The 26,648-nt window shown below is 43.7% G+C and overlaps 1 protein-coding gene across 4 annotated transcripts in view; it reads left to right on the top strand.

Annotated features, from left to right (window-relative positions):
* The window catches only part of FAM13A (family with sequence similarity 13 member A), a 267,752-nt gene that overhangs the window by 11,038 nt on the left and 230,066 nt on the right, over positions 1 to 26,648 (top strand). For all 4 annotated transcript variants that reach the window (XM_090037061.1, XM_090037060.1, XM_090037059.1 and 1 more), the window contains exon 4: positions 11,261 to 11,441. In XM_090037061.1, the coding sequence (XP_089893187.1) occupies positions 11,261 to 11,441 (181 nt within the window). The remainder of the gene's footprint in view (positions 1 to 11,260; positions 11,442 to 26,648) is intronic.

Here is a 26,648-nt window from a genome sequence, read left to right as displayed (position 1 = left end):
AAGGCACATAAGAAGAAATACAACAGCAGTCTTTCAATATCTGAAGGGCTGCCATAAAGATAAGAGATAACATCTTTTCTCTCTAGCCGCAGAGAACAGGATGCATGCCAGTGGCTTAAAGTTGCAGCAAAATAAGTTTAGATTGAATATCAGGAAAAACTTCTTACTAGTAGAACAGTGAGGCAGTGGGATAGACTGCCTAAAGAAATTGTAGAATCTCCATCACTGGAGTTATTCAAGAGAAGGTTGGATAAACATTAGTCAGGGATGATCTAGGAGTACCTATGCCTATGTTATGCTATGCCATGTGTATGTTCCATGCTTTTAGAAGATGTTATCCCTTATCTTTATGGCAGCCCTTCAGATATTGGAAGACTGCTATTGTATTTCTTCTTATGTGCCTTTTCCTTAAGCAAAACATGTCTATTTGCTCCAGCCTCGCCTTCCTTCCAAACAACCTCCCTTGCCTTCCAAGCCTTTTATCATTTTTGTCACCTGCCTCTGAACCATCTCTAACTTCTCCATGTCCTTTTTAAAATGTGGAGGCCAAAACTGTCTACCACACTCTAGATGAGGCCTAACCAGTGCTGAAAAAAGAGTCACTGTCATGTCTGATGCCTTGCCAGTAAGGAATATTTTTCCCCTCTTTTACTACATATGTTCATCTTCCTCAGAGGTACTGGGTGTTGTCTGCAGCCAAGTCTGGGGGTTTTGACAGGGTTTGTGCCAAAGAACCTGCTGGGATCAAAGCCTAGTACTTTCTAGCTAGGCAGGCTTAACCCTCTGCTTAGGGTCAGACTGATCACCACATTTGAGATCAGGAAGGAATTTTACCCCCCTGGTTAGATTGGTATGGACTGTGGGGGCTTCACCATCCTCTGTAGTGGGGGCATGGCCCTCTCTACCTTAGATCTCTTGCACATATTTTATCTCTTTTCTTTTATCCTTTATTTAATCTCTTGCACAACCCTTGCAGCAGCAGGACACTTATCAGTCTTGTCCCTCTCCATTACCTGTGGCAGGTTAGGTGCTGTGCCTTTTGCTTGTGTGACAGGTCTGATTGGGTCTTTTTGGTAATAGGTTAGACAAGGTTTTGCTTGGGGTGGTTTGGATAGGAATGATCCTGCCTCAGGCAGGGGCTGGACTAGATGGGCTCCAAAGGTTCCCTTCTCACCCTACTAATGATTCTATGATTCCAAACCTTAACTAGGAAGGTACTTCCACAGTGGATATATCTACACACGCTATTAATGTGACAAAATAAACTCCAGCACAGTTGATGCCCAAGTCAACTGCTTCTGGGTGCAGTGTTTACACATCCACCTGCAGCACTTTGAGCCAGGGCAAAGCATCTCTGAGCTGGCAGGAGGTTTGAGACATCAACCCCAGCCCCTGGGTGGCAGCATCAGGCGATGGAAGGGCTGGCTGGGGCATGAGGGTGCTACAGTGTGGAGTTAGGTGGCATGCAGTCCCTGCACTCTAGCAACCTCATGCCCCAGCTGTCTTGTCACTGTCTACACATGTGTTTTGGGGAAGTAAATTATTCCACTGTAGGATAGTACTGTCAGGGGCAATGCTATCCTACAGCGGTGTTAGTTAATTTACTACAGCCTAATATTGGTGTATGTGTAGAATGTGATGCTTTACTGCAGAGCTAATTAATCAACTCCATAGTAATGGGCATGTGTAGATGTTTCCAGTATGTCCTATGTTTGTCCTGTTATAATTCTAAGAAAAACTGCATCTTATCTGCAAAATTCCAGTTCAAGTCTGTAAGTCAAGAAGAACTCTTCTGTAAAGTTTGAAGAAAATGTGATAATTTCAACACACCCACCTTCCCACCCTGAAGAACAGGACATTAACTGATGATCCTGAAATGAAATGTTTACTCTGGCAGGGATTTTGCCTTAGCACAAATGACAGATAATCATTTTCTGGAGCTAAATGACTAGAATTATAGAGTCAGCTGTTCAGGCTTAAGTTACCAAGATTATTTATTTATCTGTCCCTCTGGATCTATTGCAACATGGCACCCATTTCTCTCTCTGTACTGTAAAGTATGAAGATTATTAAAAATAATCTTGACTCTGAAGCCACTCAGTCTCAGCTCTACAAGGAAGGTTGGTACCAGTGTCCTATTATAACCTTCCCATTAAAACTTTGCATGGGAAATGGTAGAATTTATTTAGAAAAGCTTGTGCAGGTTTGGTACAAAAACATCTGTAAGTGTACAAGCATCTGAGTCTCAAAATATCTGTCTAAAGTGACAGCTGGGAGTGATCTCTTCTATGAAAATAACTTGATAGAAAACTACAGATAATTACGAGTCATATAGTGTTATATCGTAATTTAATTAAAATCAAGACAAAATGTCCTCTTAAAAGAAGTTCTTATTGCTTAGTACAGCAACAAGTGCTTTACAAAGCACACTTCAGGGCAGGTGGATTTTATAAGACTGCAAAATTCTTATTTCACCTTGAATTGCTTGCATTTCCTTGCTATGCAAAATGTGGGATCCATCTCTTCGAAGAACTTGGGAAGTGGGACCGTGGGGAGTTCCAGAAGCCCATGGTTGTGTAGCATTTAGTGTACGCAGGAGATGGACCTTTCTAATAGCAACCATTACATAATAATTGGTAAATGCACAACAGGTAACAACCTTATTGTTTCAGCAAGAACCAAAATTAGGGTTGGAAGGGACTTCAGGAGGTCATCTAGTCCAACCCCCTGCTCAAATCAGGGCCATCCCCAACTAGATCATCCCAGCCAAAGCTTTGTCGAGTCATGTTTTGAAAACCTCTAAGCATGGAGATTCCATCATCCTAGAGGGCTCTTGTATTCTGGATGACAGGGAAGCAAGGGCCCTGCCTGACAGCCAAGTTCCACTTCATTGGGAAGGAGAGGTGTGTGTTGGGGGGGTGTGGACATTGACAGTAAAGTGTGTTAATGTTGAGGTCAATATTTTACTTAAAATGGCCCAGGTGCATTTATGGTTTTATATACAGATTTCATTTGATGTATGTGGTAGATGCATTCCCAGACAATGCTGCATAAATCGAATTTGCATAAAGCGAACCCAGTTTACAGTGGAACAGGTAGAGATGCATTCCCATGATAGTAAGGGAGGGAGGGAGGGAGGGAGACTGGGGCTAGGAAAGGGGTGAGGAAGGGGCGCGGGGCAGCCCAGCGGCTGCAAGCAGGAAGCATCCGCTGCTCCTGGGGCTGCAGCAGGGGTGGCACCGGGCCCTTCCTGGCGTGTGAGGCAAGAGGCAGCCCCACTAACTCCACTTTTCCCACTGCTTCGCTTCTCCCCACTCAGCCCAGCCCCCGCTGCAGCAGCTCTGGGGGCGGCTACAAGCAGGTAGCATCAGCCGCTCCCCGGGGGTCAGCAGGGGCAGGCAGCAGCCTGCAGCAGGACAAGAGCAGGCTGGCGTTGGCAGCTGCTGCAGGCTGGGGCCAGCGGTAGTACCAGGCTCTTCCCAGCACTTGGGTGGGGGGGGCCTATGGTGAATTTTGGAGTGGCAGCAGCCCCTCTCCCATTGCTGCAGCCTGCCCTGAGTGCTGGGACAAGCACAGTGGCACCTCCAGCCCCAGCCTGCAGCAGCTACTGGCCCCAGCCTGCTCTTGTCCTGCTGCAGGCTGCCGCCTGCCCCTGCTGCAGCCCCAGGAGCAGTGGACACCACCAGCTTGCAGCCCCTGGGCTGCACTGCACCAGGGGCACGGGGCACGATGCCCCGAGGAAAGCGGAGCCTCAGGGTATTCAGGGTGCAGTGCAGCCCAGCAGCTGCAAGCCACTGGGCATTGGTCACTCCTACAGCAGCTGCAGCAGGGGCTGCAATGAATGAAGCCCCGACCCCACAGCTCTTACTCCTCCTGTCACACTCTCCTCTGCTCATGACCCTTTCCCCTCCCCTCACAGACTTCCCTGATTGGGGGAGGGGGAAGCACACCAATGCAGATCGCATAAGAGCGAATTTACCTTGCATATAACGAATTTCAGCTCTAAAAAGAGTCACCACATAAGAGCGAATTTGCATAAATAGAACCCACATAAATCAAGGGAAACCTGTAGTCTTTGAGTGCAGTTTTTAGTTTGAGAGAGAGTGGAGATCTGTTCTGGATCTGCAGTTCCATGTAGGGCAGCCTTTTATTTCTTGCTTTGTAGTCAGCCAGGTAAGGTGTTTGGAGCACAGCAAAAACACATGGGTTGTGTCAACTTTTATAGGCCAAATCTCAGCCTGAGAAATGGTTGTGAAAATGGAAGTGGGAGCTGATGTCTTCACCAAAATATTGCAAATCAGAGGGGGGGGTGTTAGCTTTTATTTTCATTTCAATAATGAAAAGGTTAGCAACAAACTGAGAGTGATATGTTTTTCAAATGCACAAGATGCTTGTGAACAGGTAAAAACACTAGAAGCTGCCTTCCATATGGAGATAGTATTCATTAGAGTAGTAACAACAGGTGGGAGACAAAGTTACCACCAAGGTAGGGAGGAAGACAGAAATCCTGCTGCACAGGATTAAAGACCTACAGCTGGGTCTCTTGCATTGTTGGATTAGGTTTTATATTCACTAGTTATCTTTTTACAATATTTTAGAAAGAGATTTTTTGGAGTTCCTTTTATTGACTTAAACAAGGTGTGAGCTGTTGATCTAAGGTGGAGTCACATCATAAGCACGTTACTTTATCTGACGTATGAGCCAGTGCTGGTATATTTCCAGTACGGTATAAGGGTAGAGAAGGGAAGTTTTCAGTTCTTGCAACTCTCCGTTATAACGTTTAACATATTGCACAGTGCTTCTTAGTGATGTGTCGGTCACTTATGTTTTGGAAGGAGTAAGAAATTAGTTGCACAGCAAAAAGGATTAAATTAGATGACAAGCTGGTGGTTGTTTCTCAGCAAAGAACCTTAACATGTAAAGAAACAAGGCAAAATATTGCAAAACCCTTTCTTCTTTAATTATGTGAACTTTGTAGCAAAATGGGATGCAGATAAAAATCTTCCACTCACATGTCTCTGAAGACCTATCTCCTCCATTCTCACTGTTTTTGTTTCTAGTCTGTTAGCCATGCTCTCAGCAGCAACATTTTTAACTGCTTCCAGCCCCTTCCTTAGTATCTTGTTTTTCAGAAGTGACAAGCTTATTTCAGGCTTCGCTGTTTTTAGAAATCCAGGTCGTTATAGGTACTGTTGGGTGTTGAGCAGGACTGAAATTTTGGTCTGTGAACACATGTCTAAAGTGGAGCTCCTGCTTCATGGGGTTGTCTCATCATGTTCTTCACCTTACGTGAAGCAGGATGTCAGCTATGAAGTCACAGGAACGTCCAGGGAAATTGAAAAAATCTGTCACCAGCCTTTGTGTCTTTTTGGAGCTGATATTAGATCAATGTTCATTCATTCTTGCACCTAGGCATCACTCCATTTGTGTAGTGTAGGCAGCAGACAGGCACTAGACATTCTATCGCTCACCTTGGGGTAGCTGTTCTTAGGCAGCAAATCTTTAAAAAACAACTTGAAAGAGAAATTGCAGAACAAGAAATTATTGACAGACTGAATTGTGTTTAGTGTGGTTTAAATAGGGACTATGAATTCTTATTCCATTACCTGGATTCATTTCTGTGACCCTTTTGTTTCTATGGGTTTATTACTCACTTGCCTCACCCAGCACTACCTTCCCTCTCATCTCTCCCCTCCCTTCCTCTTTTCCTGCCTTTAGTATTCAAATCACTCTTTCCATTTTATACACTGGTCTGTGCATGTTTTTTCATAGCATGTCTTTTGGAGCGCACAAAAGCTTCTGCTATCAATATCTCTAATTTAGTCTATAAGGCTGTAAACAAATAAACCCCTAGAGACAGAAGTGTGTTTCCCATTGTTCCCATCCCAGACAGTTTGTCTTCTGAAAATCTCAGAATCAGCTCCCCTGCCCCCTTTCCTGAAAACCTGGGAAATGACTACAAGCCATGTGTTATACCAGAATAGCATTGAGTGAGGACCAAAGAGTTGATCCTGTGCAGTGATGAGCCCATGCTGGTCTTGATCAGCGCCTTGTAATGCAGAATACTTAACAAACAAGGAAGTCAAACTCACTGAATTAAATCTGGTGCCATGAAGCTGACAGCTTTGTTTACAGCGAAAGTGCCTTCCTGGCTTCAAAATGCATTGTGAAGAGAGGAAAATAGAATACTGTCAGGTTTTTTAAGGGATGAGAAACTCTTTGGTAAATGGAAAAGTACCTAACAATCTCAAGTACCAGTAGGAGGGTGAGAGAGGCAATTAGCTCTCAAAGGGTTTTCCTAATTAGGTAGTTGTGTGGCAGTATTGACATGTTTTCCCTGAGTAATAGGTTTGGCGTTCCTGATCATAACTGGATGCAGCTTTATGGGAACAAATATTTAGACTAGTAAACAGTGTTTGCTATCTAATCAGAAATACATGTGGAAGTGAATTCTGAAGTTCTGTCTTCATGGAAACTACACCAAGTTGTTTTTTCCCCCAAGTTCTTATAACAAGTAACAGGTAATTCATAATCAAATCAAAGAATTCTGTCCACTTCATCTTGCTCTGTGCAAATATAGGCACTGTTGACTTTCTTATCTCACTCCATACCAGCCTTCCAAAATGTCCACTCAGATAAAAATAGGAAACAAATAGTCTCGCCCTTTGTCACCTTATGAATGATGATCCTGATATTGTTTTTAAATAAAATTATAGATTCATAGATGTATGAATCTATAATTTTATTTAAAAACAATATTAGGATCATCATTCATAAAGTGACAAAGGGTGAGATTGTTTGCTTATTTCCTGTTTTTTATCAGGAAATAATTGAATAAGTTATCTTAAAAATAAACCTATTTGCCTTAAATAAGTGCATGAACAGAATTATTCAAGCCTGCTTCATGAATATTTGACTCTCTTTTTTTTTTTCAAAGGAATAAGCTAGCTTCTCTTTGTCAAAGGAAAGGCTTTAATTGATGATAATATAAAGATTTCGTCCTGGAATTGCTTGATGTGGTCATTGGTAGATCTGATATTTGACAAGATAGGGGTACTCATTATTCTTCCATGAATTAGAATATGAAAAGTATAAAAATAGTATTAAGCTTCTAATACAAGTTGAAAACAATAAGGTTTTCCTAGAATCTCTATATCATGTGAGCACTAAATCATAGCCTGTGAAACAGTTATTTTTAGTATTTGAAGATGTTATAGTTCCAGCTAAACTATATTGAGTAATAAATATGAGTAAATATTGAGTAACAAATATATATTCCTATGCCTTTCTGAACTGTGGGCAAGTTCCATCTTGTTTACTCCTTAACTACAAAAATTCCTGTGAAATATAAATCATATCCTGACCCAAAGATTATGTCCCTGGTCCTCAGTCACCATATTTTTAACTACTATGATAACTTTATATTTAGCATTCCTCAGGACTACCAGAAAACACTACACAATCTACTCCAAAAACAGTTACTAGAAATGAAAGGTAGTGATAGAGATGAAAATCATAAAATTTGCCTTTAAAAACAAGCCACTCTTCTTATTCAACGTGGCTGCTTACAGATGAGAAAAAAAAAAAGAACAAAACAACTCTTTACTTTCAGCTCAGTGCACCTCTGTGCCAAGCACAGCACATGTCCAGGAGAGGCATTGTGTCAGTTTGACCCGGCTCTCCCAATATCTGTATAAATCTGGAAACTGGGGACCATACACCAGTACTTGGGACCCGCGGTGGTGCTGGGCCCAATCCAGCTGCAGAAGAACTGGGGTCCAGCCACAGTGGCTCCAGAACCAGCATGCAAGGCTGGTCAGCCAGGGTCCAGACACAACACCATGGTTGGACCCTACCAGGCACCACCACATAGCCCCCATCTCCCACCTGCTGCAACTGGACCCTCCCCAGCCAACTCTGCTCTGGCTCTGGAGCCTTATGCCAAGGCCAACCTGGCACACTCCTAGACTGCTGTGCTGGATTCAACCTGGCACAGGGGGCTCCAGAGCCATCATGCAGGACCTGGCTACTGGCCAGCCCGTATGCCAGCCCAGTCCCACGGGTAGCTGGGGGGAGGAACTGTGGCAGCATTAATTGCCATGGTTCCCAGAGCCACAGCAATTAATGCTGCCATTGCTCTTCCCCCCTGTCTCTGCTGCTAAATGTCTGGACCTATGGGAAACCCCTTTCCTCACATCTAATGCATATCCAATTTTCCCCAGCTGGTTTGGGGAAAAGGGGTACGAGTTGTACACAAGAAAACATGGTAACAGCATTTTATGTACCCTCTCTCCTAGCTTCCAACCACAAGAGGGCAAGCCTGCAATACAATTTCATTTCTCTTCTGTTACAAACCAGTCTGCCCATAGTGTGCAAAACAGCATGTACTTGGCATATGCGCTATTTTAGTAGGCACTGGCTAAGTTGCTTCAGATGCAATGTGCTTGTTTCCAAGTGCTTTCCTGGACTTGGGCCTTGGAAGGCTGACCTAGTTGGGACTGGACCAGAATGCCCTCTGACCTGAAGAATATTGTGTGACTTGCAGTGTTAGCAAGGTTCTGACTTCAAGCCACCAGCCATTTTGGAACAAAGTGGTCATCCTCTAGGAACACAAGACTGTTCATAAGGCAGAATCATTCACCTGGGGCTCATGGAGCAAAAACATTTCTCCAACAGCAAGAGCAAAACCCTAAGAGCTATAAGGGAGTTCCTGCATGAAACTTAAAATGAGCCACAAAAGAGAAGTCTAATTACCTGACAGCAGTTGCGCAGAATTAAATCTCAGCAGAGGTTCAGCCTATAATATCAAGAATTTTCAGAGAACTTACTTGGTATGGAAATGCTTAGCTAAATATAAATGAACTAACCTTTTGATTGGAGTTTACCAGAAAACCATTAATGGAACAATTTTCTGTCAAAAAATTGCTTAGCTAAAATCAAGATATTTTGAAATAATGTCAGTTTTGCCATATTTTGTTCTGAAGGGGAAAATAGGGTCGGGGGAAAACAGTTCGTGGGATGTGGAACCGTCCTTTTGATATTTGTGGAAATGGGGCTTACATTTTTCCGTTAGAAATTATTTTCCATTTCAATTTGCTTTTTAAAATATTTTGAACAACCCAGAATTTTTACAGACTCTTTTTTTGTTGTTTTTTTTTTTTTTCTGTTTTAAGGTTTAATTCCAAATCAGAAAATAGCCAGAGTTCAAAAACTTGAGGTCATCTGTGAAACAGAATTTCTATTGCATTCTGCTTGTAGTACAATGCCCTTGCAAGTAATGCATTTTCTTCTAAAAGTTCTGAAGTGAAAAGTCCTATTAGATGTGCTAACAGCATTCTGCAGTTTGAAACACAAAATCTAGTTGCTACCTATCACCATTTCTTCTTACTTGTGCACCATTTTATATTTTATGGAACTTTATATTTCGCAGTAATTAGATATGACCTGAGAGAGCTGCATTTATTGTAATAATACTCCCCCAAACTGGGCATGTCTGCACATGTAATTACTGCACATGAATAAACTCCCAGGAGTGCCATCTGCAAATAACTCCAGAGCAATTAGCTTTGGACTTCATTAATATGCAACACGTAGAGCCCAGTTGGAGCAGCCCTAGATGGCAGGGAGCCCCAGGGGTCAGCCTACCAGCCTAGGGCTGCTCCGACTGGGCTCAGTGTGCTGTGGAGATGCTGGCTGGAGCACAAGTGTGCTTCAGCGTGGAGCTAGCTGGTAGGCTACTGAAACACCCTCGTGATTGAGCCAACCAATCGGCATCTACACAGGTGCTGCTGCCCACAAGAAGACTCCACAGCAAGGTAGTACTTTTATTTAGGGTAGTCCCTGCTGTGGAGTTTATTAGTTTCCTGCGACCTAATAGGAGCACACATGTAGACACTGAGATGTTTACCATGCAGTTAATTAGTCTACAACACAGTAAATGTCTCATGTAGACCCGCCCACTAAGTTTTATTCTCCATCCTTTATAGTAACTAGCATTTACTCCTGTGAATACACCCTCTGACTGGGTGAAACTGCTCCTGTAAGTCAGCTGTAATCATTGTGAGAAAAGATTGCAGTACTGGATTCAATATAAAAATACACTTTAAGGGGTCTGTGTAAAAATGTATTCCCCAAACCAATTGTGGTTGTGCTCACTGTACTGAAACCAGTGACCAATTATATCACACAAAACCCAAGACGAGGGGGTCAGAGTTAAACTTCTTATTGGGATGTCATACCCAGTATTTACTATCTTGCTCAGGGGTCTGATGGCCATTACTTCTGGATGTTTTGCATGTATTAAATGGATTTATCTTGAGACAACGAGTGGAAACCAAGGCCTCTAGAACAAGGGGGAAAGTAGGAGAGTCACATTCTTGAAACTAGGAAGCAGACAATATGACAGATCAACAGAATTGCATATCAGGGTAATCAAGAGTCACCTGTTAGCACAGGGGAACAGCATTTGGAATCAATGTAAAAGTAAAGAGAGAGTCTGTGTCTGTATTATGAGTAGGCAGGAGTAATGGGAAACCAAAATTAGTTCTGGGGCATGGGGAGACATGAAGCTTAGAGGAAGTGTGAGTGAAAGGAGGATCTGAACAACAGAAGAAAAAACCTTTAGAAAAAGATTTGTGATGAGATATTAAAAAGGAAACTATAGCAAAGTCAGGTAGGGCAGCAAAGTATGACAAAAAAGAAACTAACATGCAATTGCTTCATTGTTTTTCACCTACTGGGAGTGTGGCTCTGGAGTTTGTGATAGTAAATGTCTGTGTTTTTTATCCTAGCTGGTCCTTGGACTAATATATTTTGGGCAATTGTTTTCTTATTATTGCACAGAGAATGCTTAGTGTTAGAGAAGGGACAACTCCTGTACAAAAGTAATTTTGCCATACTAAGAGGAACAAGAAATGAGCATGTGCACTGTTTGGAGTGATGAATTGAGATAGATGAGCTAGTGGAGTGCTGAAAAACATCCTAATGTAAGATTTGAGGGCAAAAAATTGTTGTTTGGGCTTAACTCCACTGAGCTTAATGGAGTGACTCCAGATTTAATGTTGTATAATGAGGCCAGTCTGCAGGTGGACTTGTACTAGTTTAACCAAATCTTGTTCTAACATAGTCCTTTTTGTGCAAGGTCATACGGAGTAGAATCTGACTCTTTTTGTTTAAAGAATAAAGTTAATTTGCATGGACAGATTGGTGGTGACACAGTTTTCTGATGTTGATTTTTTTTTCCCCTCCCCCTTTTTTTCAGATGATAGAAGTGATGCTCAGAAGGACAATAACTTGAAAGAACTCCTGAAAGAGCTGCCTGATGCTCACTACTGCCTGCTGAAATACCTGTGCTGTTTCTTGACGCAAGTTGCCGAGCATCACGTGGAAAACAGAATGAATGTTTGCAATCTCGCCACTGTCTTTGGACCAAGTTGCTTTCAGTAAGTTTGCAAGTTTCCGCATTTTCCCTTATTTGGGCTGCACATATTTTGGAGCAGTTGGCATGAGGTGCAGCTCCAAATTCTCATTGTTTGAACTAATCATAAACTTTCCATAAGCAATGTTGCCATCTTGGGAATTCACCTTTAGAGTAAGCTGCGCCCTTTTGTTTGGATGGTCAGGGAAGGAGATGTTTTGCACTTTGCAATACCTTTTATAAAGTAGTTTTCTAGTTTGCTATATGGTGTAGACAGGAGCAAGTGGAGCAGAAAATAGCCCAGATTTCACAAGTGGTGGAAGATTGCACCCTCCCTTTTGCTGCCAAGTACCAAAGAAGCTCCTGAGCACAAGGTTCAGGGATGAAGTGTTAGAGAACGAGGTGCTGGAGAGCAGCTATGAGGTGCTGCTTATTTTTCTCTGTGGACTCCCAGAAAAAGAGGTCAAAGTCTGCTCTGCATGGGCAAGCCATTTAGTTCCTTCTTCTGGTCCATGTCTCAAATAGTAGCTCTGCTAATAAAGGACACAAAAACCTTCCTATGGGTAGGAGATGAGGCTCAGGAGGGATAGACTGAGATGTCTCACAGGATTCACAAATCTTAATGGCTGCTTTTTCTGGCCCAACTCTTTATTCCTTTTGGAGGGAAAGGTTTTCACTCTGTCAGTGCTATTGTATACTTTGAGTTGTGTTATGATCATCTCAGATGCTGAAGACACATGAAGATTTATTGCCTGCTTCCTCACTCTTATGGTCAGGCTATGTAAATCCTCTTGGCTCCTACTTGGGTATAAGAAAAGGTTTGAGTTTTCCTCTGTAGCAGAGGGGAATTATGGGGAGGGACAGGGGAAGGAGGGCTTTGAGAACAACCCAACTGAGGAGCACACTTAGTCTGAGCCATATGTTCTGTTTTCAAGAATAAAAAAATCCACCACATCCTCTGAGAAAAAAGGATGATGCAGGAGGGAGAGTTTTGGACAGTGAATCTGCATGGGTGGTTGCTGTAGTGACAGCAGAATAAGGACACTGCCCACCTGCTTGCATGCCTGTTATCCACCCTCCACCCCCAAGTCACTACTCTCCCACCTCAAGCCATGAGAAAACCCTATTGACTTCAGTAGGGCTGAGTCCTTATCCCACTCTGGCACAGCGTGTAAGTGCTCTGGACTTGTGCACATTTTTTGAAGTTGTTTTTTGTCCATACAGTACACTGGAAACCTCAACTGAAGTTTTCTCCCTCAAAATATGTTATTGCTTGGTTTCATTGGAGGGACCTCTCTCTCCTGTGCTGGGTCTGACACCTAGAGGGAATTGCTGACTTATTCCTTTTGACTCATCCCCAGAAATGAGGATCTGGAAGACACTAATTTTGACAGTTTCTGAAAAGGTACAACAGAGAAGTAATTGATTTAAGAGGGAGAAAATGGTGAGGAGAGTGAACAAAGTTGTTGATTGCATCTTCCAATAATACCATCATCTAGATCCTTCTGCTGATTGTCATCCACATGACACCGAAGCATCAGGCCAGCCTCAGGGGCCACTTGTGACAGTAACTTATTTCTTTCTAAATGCTCCTTAAAATTTGCTTTTGAAATCCACTCCTTTCTTCTAATACTGTGTTCTAGATATAATGCTTGAGAGGGCTGCTTCTTGGTGGCAAAAGTCTTGGGTTTACGTGACAAATTTTACTCACAGTGTGGCTCAAAGAAGAGAATTTTGTTCCATTTTTATTTAATCTATTCTATCCTGGACAAATTCTTTAAAAAAAAATCTTTCACCCTGTCCAAGAGCACTCGGGTGCCCTGCGCCTAAAGGCAGAAATGGCTCAGGAGAGACCCCTAGTGGTGAGAAGTGGGAGGCTCAACTGCCAGTCACCAGAGCAGCACAGGTGCTGGTTGCTAGGGGAACCAAGGGGATCAGCTGACAGGAAGGGGAAGGGCTTGACCCCTTCTTAAGCCCAAGCATAAAGCCAGGAGAGCAATTCCCCTCCAGCAGCCAAGGAGGGGGGAGCTCAGCCAGTGCAGAGAGAAAGGGGAAAATAGACTGCAGGAGCATCCCCTGGTTGCAGCTGAGTTGGAGTATTTTCCTGGTAGGGACAGAATGTGGTTTTTAACCGGACGGTTTAGTTTACGTTATAGCACAGGGATTTTGTGTTTTGTGTTTACTATTTTACCAGAGGACTGGGTGAGGCTATTAGGGGTGGAGGAGGCCTCTTAGGGATGCCACGGTAGCATGGGGTTTCCTGGTGCCAGAGAGGGCGGAGCATTGTTTGGGGGCACATTGACCCCAGCCCCAGAGCAGGAGGGGGCAGCAAGGGGCCCCAGAGAGGGAGGGGGCAGTGGGGGGGACCCAGAAGTAAAGAAGAGGGCCAAGGCATAGGGCAAACCATGTCAAGTACCATCTGCGAGGCTTGGGCTGCGATGTAGGGGAGGAAAAAGGAGCCACAGATAGCACCCCCTGACACCGGGCATATAAAGTGGGCAGCCTCCCACTAATTACATCACTCAGTCAATTAAGATCAAGGCATGGCAGGCGAGTAAGCAGGCGGTTGGCCCAAGACAGGAAGGCGGAGCCACCAACAGAAAGGCTGCAGTGAGTTATCCCTGTTACACACGACATTAAAAATAGTAGCATGAGAATTACTTTGCTTTGTTACCATATGCTGGTAACTGGTATACATGGTAACTGTCAACTTGCAAATCTTATTCACTGTTCACCTTAACAGCTATGACATGGGCAGCTATTCTTCCCATTTTATCCTCATCTGAGATATGTTGGAGGACACTGTTTAAATGTTTATCACCCAGCAAGATGGCGCCAGATACCCAAGAAGATGCTTTTAGCAAGCAGCACAAAGTAGATATTTGATTTTAAACTATCATGTGAACATTATTTATATCAAAGCCTACCTTTTCTTAAGATGGGTATGACTTTTTGCTTTGGGTAATGAAGATAATTATATTGTGGTGTAAGCACCAAGACTTATGTTATGTCCAGTACAAAAACAAATTACCTACCTGAGTTCAAGAAAAAGCAAAACTGAGAGGACTGCATCAATAAAGAAATTGATGTAAGTGAAACCTGTCTAACTTCTGAAAAGATAAAGTAAAAACAGTTCCAAAAGGTAAGGTTCATATGCATAGGGGAAAGGAAAGTTTGGGAGTGGCTTTTTAATTCATCCTGTTCAAGTTTTGAGCAAACAAATACAGTTAGAGAGCTTTGAGGTTTCATAAAGTTAACCCTGGTGCCTCAAATCCTATGTGGTTTCCTAATGATGGTTGTGGATGCATTTGTCACTTAATGGTGTATGTTCTTAAAGCCAGAACTGTTCGATTTTCATGTGACATGTCTTCAGCGGATTGCTGTTTGAAATTTAAATTGGTTTGCTGGTTGTGGTGACATGGTATGTTCTGTTTCTTCTCAAGTAGGAACCCAGAAATAAGTAAGTAACTAATAGTTTTATAAATCTTACAAATAACGTCAGTCTCAGTTCATCACTAGGTTCAGAAAAATAGCAATTTTACAAACTTTGATGCATACAGATTTTTTTATATATATATGTGGGTTATTGTTAAAAAGCCAATATTCCCTAAGCCTTACTGGCAATTGAAGCTGATTGAAGTGAGTATTGCAATCATTATTCAGGGCACTGAAAATCTTAGGGTTTTTTTTTAATTGGTGAGTGAGTCAACAAGCACCAACAAGTTCTGTCTTGTTCAAAGTTTAATTTAGGAAATTTTAGGGGTTTTAACACACCAAAAAGATTTACAGAAAATATGTAAAGTATTTTATTATGGCCTTAGCTCCTCATAACTCTCAATTTCATTGTCTCAACAAATAACAATCTCTTGCATAACAGGATAAATTTATATCTTTTGTTGAGATGGAAAAAAGAGAGAGAGAGCTCACGAGGAAAAATGGAAAATTACCAAAGAAATGCAGATAGCTTTGAAATGCCTTGAAGCACTTGGTATGTGGCAACTGAGATGATCCTGGCCTTGTGTAAGCTGGTCTCTCTTGATTAAAACTTTCCACCATTCCACTAGACTACAGCAGCATAAAAGAAGGGGCCGACATTACATGTGAATCACCTTTGTGGCTGGTTTGTAACTCACTTAAATTTGAACATGTGGTGTGTAATTCAGTACTGGACTGGATGGCGTGGCTTTGAATGTCCCTGTATGAGGGAAATCCATTGACTTTCCCACACAAGGGGACATTTAAAGCCATGAACATGGCACAGCTTTAAATTCCTCTGTATTCAGGAAGCCCATTAGTTCCCCATGGCAAGGACATTTGAAGCCATGTTGTGCAGACTTATGGTATATTCACAGGCACCTGGGGATCAAGGTGCTCCCCATCTTCAGGTTGCTGCACAATTGGCATCATGCCCTAGCATGACAATGGGATTTGAGGAATTTTATCCCAGAAGCCAACAATCGTGTGTCCTATCCTGCCAAACCTTGATTGTTGGGAGTCAGGGGAAAACGTCTCAATCCCATTGTACAATTAAATTAACATCTATTAGGGCTCTTGGTTGGAGTGCATGGTGATTACAGTTCTGGTGTCTGAGCTTAACAAAAGAGCCACCACTGCTATTAGCAATTATTAGAGTTAGGAAATGAAAAGCCAGTTTTGTCACTCCCTAGTGTACCTAAATGCAGTGCTATGGGCTCTGTTTGTATCTCTTCAGCTATGGACACATGCTTTAGGAAAGAAGGTGGAATATCAGCAAAAGTCCAGAGGAAAGCAACAAAAATGGTTAATGGTCTAGAAAATATGACCTATGAAAAAAAGTTGGAAGACTTGGAATTATTTTTTTTCAAGAGAAGAAAAGAGAGGAGGATTTCATAAATCTCCAAATACAGAAAAGGTGTTCATAGAAGAAGGTGATCAGTTGTTCTCTGTGGGTGCATCTACACAAGATGCTTTACTGCTCATTAGACTAATATAATGAACAGTAAAGCATCATCATCCACACATGCATGGGACTTACTGTGCAATAGTTTAGGCTAATGCGCTGTTTGCTATAATCAGAAAATACAGGTACTAAGTTAATGTCACATGAGCTACTGTGCCAGTGGGGCAGAAAGCCAGCTGCTTCATGACTAAGCCTGGATGTGGTGAGGGGCAGAAGAGGAGTGGGGGTGGGAAGGGGAAGAGCTGTCCCGGCTGCTGGGACTGCTGTCTCAGCCATATGGAGATCAGGTTGGGACCCAATCCCCACAGGCCAGGACAAGTGTCCTGGCAGCTGGGACTGCTGCATCCCAGCCCCACGGAGATCAGAACCAGCCCCTAAGCCCCTTGCCAGTACTAGGGAGATGTGGTTAGCCATAGTCTGAAGTCAAGCAGAAAGCAGGGCACATTTGTACCTTATACTTACCTCCAGTGGCCAACAAGCATTTGTGGCACTTTGACCTCCTTGATAATATGCCTCCATTCTGATCTGTCATGAGCTATCTCCTCCCAATCCTGTACTACATTAAGTACCTTCTGGTCTCTTATGTAGTCCATCAGCCGTTGACCCTAAACTGCTACACATTAGAGCTGTGTGAAATGGATTTGTTTCAATTAGGTTTCGGATTCAGCCATTTTCGAGGGACAGTGATTTGTTTCAATGTTTCAGATCACCATTCTGTTTCGATTCAGCCACATCTGTTTTGGAGTATCGATGCTGTTTCGGTGATTCAACCATAGGCTATAATGGAGAATCACTAAAATGCCTATAACTGTGTCAGTTCTTGCCTGGTTTGGATGAAAATTGCAGAGATGGTAGCCCCTTCTGGGGGCATGGAGTCTGCTACATTTCAAGGATGTAAGTGCAGGGGGGTTTGTGAAACTGCACCTCAAACTGTTCAAAGCAAAATTTGTATCACGTGTGTGTGTTAAGGCAGAGCAAGATGAAAACAAGACTTGTCACTTCTTTTGAGCACTCTTCAAGCTCCTGAAGCGGAGACATGCAAGTCAGTGCCAGATCTAGTAGGGCCTTTTCAGCACTTTTGAATCCAGGGAGTGTTGTTTCTCAAGACTTAGGACATGGGATTCTACCCTGATATAGATGAAGCCATAGGACCTGACATTTTGCAGGGGTGCATACAGTCCTGCAGCTCAATAATGGCATCTAAGTGCTCTGGTTGCAAAATTAGAAAAGAAGCAAGAAAAAAAACTTTGTTGTGGTGCAGTTCTCTGCCTTAACAAGTAGCTAGTGAGTCTCCACAAGACCCAGACATGGGGCAGAGACAGATATAGATTTTTTTCTTTTATTATGAATTCAATTTTATTTTTGGCCTGTGCAAATACTAACAAAGCCACTCTTCCTGGAATGTGGTACAGCATTAATTCTGAAGGAATGGTCTTGGGCTGTCTGTTGATTCACTGGTGATAGATGATTAGACATTGTGATCTAGACGAAGAGGCTCAGTTAATCATGAATATTCAGATTCCCTCTGCTCTTATTCTCTTTTAGATGGATGGAACTGTAAGTCAATGAAACTGTGTCTGTCTGTCCTGTTATAAAATTGAGTGTCCAATATTAGATTTACCCAAAGAACCTTCTCTGCCTGTTTTTTAACTCACAAGTCATTAATTCATCCTTGTTATCTTAGTACTCCTGCAGTTGCCATAAGTGCCAAGCTTTTGAAAATTCACACTCCTACTGAATGAACTTGTAAAATCCCTCTTTGTTTTGATCACAGATGTTCATGCTTTAAAATTTACAGAAAAAAGGCTGTTAGGGCATCTCATCCATCCCTTGCCAGTTCAGGGTTGCTTCCTGTAGTTGATTTCTTTTGCTCATTAATTGTCTAATAGACTTTTAAATGTGGCCTCCTGCACATCTCCTGGGAGACTGCACCACAGTTAAATAAATCTCACTGCTAGGAATTTTTTGAGCATCTTTAGACTGCATCTTCATTTTCTCTATTTTGTTTCATTATGCCTAGTTATGGGTAGGTATATACCCAATAATTCCTCTTCCATCTCAGGTTTGAAACACTTCAAATGCTTTTAGGAGTTTGACACATTATCTTCATTCCCTTGCTTGTTATTTATCCAAACCGTACACAGGCTTTTCTGATGTTTTAATGATGTCATCTCGTGTTTCCGACATTAATAGCAACACACAGAAATTAACAAAACAGTGGTCTTCAGAGCATTCTCAGACATGAGATACGGTAAGACAAAGTAAAGAGTCAAACTTCTATAAAAAGGAAATTATTTCAGATTCAGTGCACTGTTTTCTTTCCACTTGTGTGCAGGTTTATTGTGGTGCGAGTGAATGGTCAAGTACATATGGAAATGGAACCTTGGGGAACAGTAAACATTGGCTGGAAGAACATAAATAACATTACAGGTTCTTTGCCTCCAAACTAGTTTGTGTGTAGACCAACAGTAAAATCTCTTCCATTTCATGCAACTGTGAATAGCAACACTACACAAGTAACACTCTGAGTGCAGTCACAAGGTTGTTGTTAATTGTTGGGCCCATTTAAGAAAAGGAAGGGGACTGGGTATGTGATTGAAAAATAAAAATCAATATAGAGCGTAAGCAGGGCTGTGTTGTGACTCTTACCCAAAGCCCAGACGGGGACAGGTTTACATGCTACCAGTATTCCTTGAAGATGTCCAATCACCCCTTGATTCCCCTAATCCAGAGCAACCTGATTAGATTCCTCTTGCTGCAGAGAGACAAGTTTTCATGGGAATTCCCTCAGTATAGGGGTTGTCAACCGAGGGTACACGTACCCCTGGAGGTACCTGGACTGGTCCTAGGGGGTATGCATGAATAGGCACAGACAGAGCACCGCTGCCTCCCAGGAGCAGAGCTGGGGCAGGGTGAGGGCAGCAGCGCCCCTCTACAGGGCAGGGAAGTTTGCATGTAGCAGCAGCCACCACCACACATGAACCTGGTGAGATTCCCCGCCCCGCCAGATGGGTGCCACTGCCCTTACCCCACCCTGGCCCTGCTCCTGGGAGGTGGCAGCACTCCATCTGTGCCTGCCTGCATGCTGTCCCGCCTCCCTGCTCTGTGTCCAGCTGTGTGCTACTCCCCCTGCCTCCCTCCCTCCCCACTCAGCGTCCAGCCACTGCGGGTACTTAGACCTAAAAAAGACCCCTGCCTTAGTGGATCTGCAGTATAAAGATGGAGCTCAAAAGCAGCTTTGTTATGTGACATGCTTCTCTCCCAAAAGTATGCGACATTTGAGTGGCTATTCATGCCAAGGCAAATGCTGCTAATGTACCTGCATCCGTTCAGAAAGGGGATTTCTGCAAAAGCACATGGATCTCAGAGGGTGCTGCAAGGGGAGGAGCCAGAAAAAAACTGACCCTGCTCTGGAAGAGAGAGCATCGTGCTAGTGTAAGTATCTAAGACACTGGAAAATAGTATCCCTTTTTTCTTTTATGGCTCTTCATGAAGGGGGCATTATATGGGAGCTCCATGGATGGATCTCATAGTCCTCTGCATCCTTGGTATTTCCCAGAGGAGTCCCCTTGCTATTTTCCAGAGGAGTCACCTCTGGTATAGCTCCTGTATGCCACTGGGGAGCAAGGCAGAATGTAAAGAAGCAAGTTCCCTGCCTTTCCCAGGCTTCCACTGTCATAGGGAGCTGCTCTGAGTAAGCATCTGACAGCTAAACTGGGGATTTGCAGTGTTTTGAGTAGGGCCAAAATTCTGGCCAGTCCAAGCTCCTGTGGGTGGTTGCTAAGCTAACCCATATAGCATAAGAACAGCTGCAGCTGCAGCCAATGCTGAGTAGAGGCTATTCTTGAGAGTGGACAGTCTCATAAAAGAGTGACAGTGATGCTCATATTATTTGCTGATGCAAATACAGCTAAAAGGGAAGCAGGTTCAGTAAATCCTAACTATTAATTCTGGTTTCAGAGCTCAAAGCAAAAAATCCAGTAAGGATATGTGTTGAATTAGGGTAAGAAGTAAGTTGCTTCTGCAACTCTGACTTGCAAACTCCATTGTTTGTGATACTCCTTGAACATATCAACATTGTACAGCACAGCAGTTGTGGGAACTGGAGGGGGTTTTCCAGCACAAAACACTGACTTTCATGATTCTTTTATGTAAAAACAGATGAAAGGCACCAGAACATTAAAGGTACCAGTCTTTGCGGAGTTAAAATCTGTTTGAATACATTGAGAAGAAAATGAACAGCAATAAACACCTATGAAGTTGAAGAACTGCTACAAAGCTCATGCTGCTTATAGCAAATATCCAGAAATATTGTAGTATTGTATAAATGAACACCTCAATGAATAACAATTTCTTCTTCCCACTCTATCTTTTCTATTACAACAGTAAATGAGAGGCAGATGATACCCACCCACTGACTACTGTTGCCCATTAACTACTGTTCATTTTCCTATTCTGGAAAACAGGAGGTCAAAAACAGTGAAGTCATTTTTTTTAAGTTAATGACTTACTGAATGTGTCAGACATGAATGGGGATAAAGGTATTGATTGTTTTATGAGTTACTACATAGAAACATTTCCCTGTTTGGTTTTGTGTGCATGGGAAGTAAATCCCATCAGAGAATTTATTTTTTTAAACCAAAGCTATTAAAGAAAGGTTGGGGCTCAATATGTCAATAACCAGCCCTCCATTCTGACTAGTAAATGAAGTGCTGGTAAAACACTTTGTAAAAGCAGTGTCGTGTTCAGGTAGCATCCCTTTCTGCATTTTGTTGCTATGGAATCCAGTTGCTGTGTGTGTTTGAAAAGTGTTAGAAATTTTTGCAAAGTTATAGCCTCCACATACCTCTTGTACAGCTGAAAGTCCACCAAAACAAATGAAGGAATTTTATTCAGCAAATGGATTTATTTACAAATGAAGGTACAGTCAAGGATAGCATCTGGTCTTCAGACTAGGGCTGGAGATGGCCTAGTATAGCTGCTGTGTTCTCAAACTAATAATATCTTTCTAAACTAGGGGAACTTGTCAGTTAAGTATTTGAACAGTATTTGAGAATCTCTTTTCTTTTTTCAGTGGGGTTCATCATCACCATAGCAGAAAGTGATGGCTGCATGACACATACCCAGTGAACAACACAATAGGTTAGGACACAAAATGAAGAAAAAAACATTAGCTGAAGGCATATAGAAGAGGGGCCTGATACAAAACCCACCAGAGCCCATGAAATTCTTTGGTTTGGATTCAGCGCACTATGATTTCTCTTGCTGGAATTCAGCTGAGGTGCTAGGATTAGTGCTCTTGCATGTACAGGGATTGTTACAGGATCCCTCATGACCACGCTGTGAACATGAATGTAGTTCTATGTCTCATCTGGATACTGAACAGCACAAAACTTTTTTAATACTGTGCTGGGACAATTCCTACCTCAGAACTGAGGTTATGGGTATGTATGCCTTACAGTAAGAACCTATATTGCCGCACAAGGAAAGACAAATACTAATGAGATCTAAAGTAGTGCAGGTTGTACAAGTAGTTTAAAGTCAGGTGAATGTGCTTTTATAGTGCAACTAGCCAATTGCCCATCAGGAATGGGAGGGGGAGAGGAGGTGGGAGCATGGACAGAGGCCCATGTCTAGGCCCGTTCCCACCCTACCTCCCCTTCAAGTATGGCCCCGTTCCCCCCTTCCCCCACCACTTCCAGTTCAGGCCCATTCCCCACCATCCACCCACACTCCAGGTCCGGCACCGCTTCCTACCACCCCCACACTTCGGGTCCACCAAGCCCGCATCCACCTGCTTCCCCTCCCTGCTCCCTTCCCTCCCACCCAGGTGTTGTCAGGGCCTGGCAGCGGCAGGGCCCATCACAGTGCCCCCCCACCATCTTTTGTTGGGCCCCGGTGGTAGCGGGATGGCAGCAACATGCTTCCTGCCATCATGGTGGGCGGGGACAGCCCTGCCCCTGCTTCTCATCCAGTTGAGGGACGGGGCAAACAGGCCTGCTCCCCCCACCCTCGCCCTGCTGCTTTGGGGCATGGTCTGATCCCCACCCAACTTCAGAGCTATTGTCGGGGCATGGGAGCAGCAGTGGTGGTGATGCCCCCCTGCCCCCTCCCTGCTATCTTTTGCTGGGGCCCGGCAGCTCTTCGCCCCCTCAGTGGTCCTTACTGCCACTTTGCTGTCATGGCAGCACTCCGCTTCACCATCTCCTGTCGAATGCCTGTAGAGCACTCTGGCTGTTTCAGTCAGCCAATCAGAGTGCAACTAAAATGTTATGGACAGACAGACTTACAGACAGACTAAGGCTTCTAGAATATTAGAAAGGCTTTGCTGACTGGTGTATTTTCAGCTTCCTGGCTTTTTACCCTTTTGTGGTGTCAAAATTAATCTAACTGCCTCAAGTGTAGGTTCCTTATTGTAAAGGTCAAAAACATTTCTCTTTGTTGTTTTGTAGCTGATCTCCTTAACCAAGCATCATGCCCTTTTCTTGTCCCTGCACCCGCCAGGCCTTGATTACATCCAGTCCCTCGCCACTCGGCTCTGGATTTTGATGATGGTTTTCCGCTCCGTCCCAATGGTATTAGGGCCACGAGTTCTCACCTCGGGCTGTCTTATCCCCTCCTAATCCCACCTGCCATGACTTTGATGACCCTATCAGTGGTGGGGGGGTCCAACCGCCCAGGTTCGGTTATCTCAGGCTGAAGGGTGATAGTCCTTCATGAGGCTCCAACCTCCCCTGTACCTTGCCCTATACCCAGCCACGACAGTATGCTGATGTTGTTTTCCGCGGTCAGCCCTCCCTATATGAGATCGTATCCCTGGGTCTCGCTCAAGCCTGGGCTGTATGGCCAAGCCATACTAGGCCCTCTAGATGCTCGGCTTTTTGTAGCCCTCCACCTTACTTTTACACCGGCGTCCCAGGCGATAAAAATAACAAATAAAAGGAAAAGATGCTAGCAACAAAACTGCCTACAGCCTCCCAATAATCCACTAATCACTATCCTGGGGCATCTTAGTTACAGCATGCCCCCCCATGATTATACCGTCCCTCCACCGGCTGCTCCCTTAGTGCTACCTATTCGCTACCCTTAGTGTACCCCATATGAATCCAACCCTTGACGTCCCTTCCATCTCGGAAAAGAAACCTTCCTCCGACGGACTCTCCTGGGTCTTCCATCCAGGACGTGATGGTCTTAGCTAGCCTCTTGAACATTCACCTCTCCCCTGGGCGATTCGCTGGAACCAGGCTCTGCCTGTGGGGACCCTCCCGTAGGCTTTCCTCATGGCTTTAGAATGATATGCAGCCTGGCCACCTCCATCTTCCTAAGTCCGGTAACAGCATCTTTATATTGATGCTTCTCAGGGCATTCTGCACTATGGGCAGTGTTCTTCAGCTCCCACTCCTCCTCAGTGGGTCCGGGAGATACTTTCCCTGTGCTCTTTCTCAGCCTCTCCTCTCCTTCCATCTTGCTGTTTCCCCTTCTTATCCTTCTTTACTGGCTCTCCTCCCCCTTCTCTCCAGCTGGTTTCACTTTAAAAAAACTGTGGCTAATGAGCCACGCAGTTCGCCACGGTTCCTGCAGCAGGTAGGGCATTTTTACTTGTTTTTTCTTTTCCTATGTTTTCCCTGGGGTATGTTGTCCCCCAGAGTCCCTCCTTGACCCTTCGGCGTCCATGTCCTACCCTTTCCCCGGGACATTCCCTTTTGAATTTCCTCTCTGATACTGATGTCCTAACTGAGGCCAGTGTCAGAGGCCAGCTGGGCACTGTGAGTGTATCAATTTTATCACAGGCCAACTGGGCTGTTTGGTTCAGTTTCAAATCGAGGAGGCAAAGTTGGGAGTGAAGTAAAGGCATATTTATTATAGCTTATACACACACAACAGTTAACAGAAAGATAAATGCAATAAGCAGATAATGCAGTATTAAAGAGCTAATAGTAAATAACAGATAACAACAGATAGATAGATCAATTCTGTCGCAGGCCAACTGGGCACTGCGAAGGTATTAGCCACTGGGCTGTTCAAAACAACAGATAGACAGACATGGGTTGGCAACTTATCAATAGTCCCTCTACGCCAGGTACGCGTCAAGTGATTCCAGGGAAGTCAGGCATCCCCGATCGATGCTGTCAGAGGGATTACCGGGGAAGGTCCCTTGATCAGGATCCGATCCTCACTCGCACCGGGAGTCCGGGGTCCGGGCATGGAACAGAAATGACCGTTCTGTTCCTTCCTTCCTGCTGGTTACCTGATGCACGTGCTGTTTATACTTAGTCTTATACTAATCTGTTGGCTTTAGAGCCATGCACAATCTTGCCCTGTAGCTGTTACCCTATAGGATTGAAAGGTGTTAAAAATTATCATAAAAGGTTACTACCTAGACTTGGGTTTATCCAATAAGCAAATTATAATGCAGCACCTTTAAATTTGAAATTGACATTGCTCCGCCTAAGCCCCAACCCCTTTTAGGTTTAATTTGAATATGCTTTCCTGGAATGTGTTGGGTGTGCCAGGCAGTTGGATCCAGTTTTTTATCGTTAAAGCTGAACCTTGAGCAGAAACCATTAGGTCACCTAATCTCGCAGCTACACCTTTGCTTATGGGGCCCAGTCAGTTCCACAAACAGTTAATTTTATCATTTTGGTTAAACTTATGACAGACAAGTTACAGTTGTAGTTTACAAACTTACAAGCTTTATATTAACTAATATTACCTGCTTAGGCAAAATAGCAAATGCTTCTAAGAAGCACGTATTTATTGCTTATTGATCCCTCTGGTTCTGGCTGTCACAATCCACCTCTTGCTTATTTGGAGCATTTGGTAAAGCCTACAAATATGATTTCTGCCAGGTGATGTATACATGGTTGGCAGAAGCAACAACATTTAGTTTGGCATAGGTATTAGACTTAATTTTATAATAACAACATTTAAAGATTATATTGAATAATATTATTCCTATGACTAAATTTATTACTACTACAAACCAGGGAAAAGGAGCACCTTTAGTAAAGGTAAACATTTGCACAGTACAGGCCACTTCATGCCACTTATATAGCGGGGGGAATATTAGTAGCACATTTAATAATTCGTCCTTCCTCTTGAGCTATGAGGGCAAGTTGTTTTCCTCTTTGGGCATCTTCAAACAAACCTTTAATGTAGGTTGCTACTTCACCCCATCCCTTTAGCTGGGGCATGTCTACGTCCTTAACCCAGGATTTTGAAAGACTTAAGTTAAGGGTGATGCTTTCTAATTGGATTTTTGGCCACATTAAGGTGGTTTCCTGGTCATGGACATATAGGGTAGCTGATGCCCCTTGGAAATCTTGAGCCTCTGCACAACAGTTGGTGCAGGAGGTCCAAAATGTGCTGTTAGGATGATATAAGCAGCCAGGACCTTCCCAGCAAACTCATTGGGCTAGGGTAATGTAGAGACTTGCTGGTAGGGGTGTTACACAAACCATGTTGCGGGGATTATTAGGCCACCCTCTCCATAAAGCTCCCAAGCCTATTAGAATGCCATTTACAGGGTATACCGGGGATTGGGCTAAATACTTGGGACCTTCAGGGGTTACAGTTTCCCAAATGGGACAATGCAAGTCCCAGTCCCACATGCACCCACCTCCTAGTCCTCTTGTTAAGAGATGGGCGGTGGACCATGTGCATTTGCTATCCCGTGTACAACGAACAAGAATTTTGTCTTATTACACCCCTCCCAGTGTGTGCTTCATGTGTCTCGGTAAACTAACCGTTGGGCTAAAGCTGGGGGTAGTCCATGGTGCTATAAGCCAGCAGGCCATTCGTTGTGTCTAAGATCACTCATTACCTGGGAAAAATGAAGGTTGAGTGAAAGCTGCACTTGGGCACAAGCAGTGCTCCAGGTTTGATTAGCATAGGCTTGGAAGGCTGCACGCATCAAAAGGTGGCTTATTTGTGCTGCTTTTCGGCCAATTGTTGCCACTAACTCACCAGTATATTCTAAGGCCATGTTATTAATCATACCTCCCTTAGTAAGAAAGCCTATGGCTCACTGTATATCTGTGATTCCTTGGGTGTTTTTCTGGGATTTATCTATGTTCCAAACTCCCATGGCTGAATTGAGCCCATTCCACACATGGTCTAGGGCATCCCTCTTTTTCCGGGCAATTGGAGGCTGGGCTGCTGGTTGGAAAACAGTTGGCCAGCCCCAATGTAGCATATTTTTTGCCAGCTGAGCGCCAGGAGAGCAGTTAGGAAATGCTGTTCTGACAAACCATTGCTTGGGGTTAAATGTGATACGGGCATTAAACAAGGAGG

The sequence above is a fragment of the Crocodylus siamensis genome, chromosome 2 (assembly GCF_052110815.1).
Source record: "Crocodylus siamensis isolate JL-2025a chromosome 2, ASM5211081v1, whole genome shotgun sequence".
Taxonomy (NCBI): Eukaryota; Metazoa; Chordata; order Crocodylia; family Crocodylidae; genus Crocodylus; species Crocodylus siamensis.
Note: the sequence above shows the minus strand (reverse complement) of the source record. Positions and strands in the feature narration are given on the sequence as shown.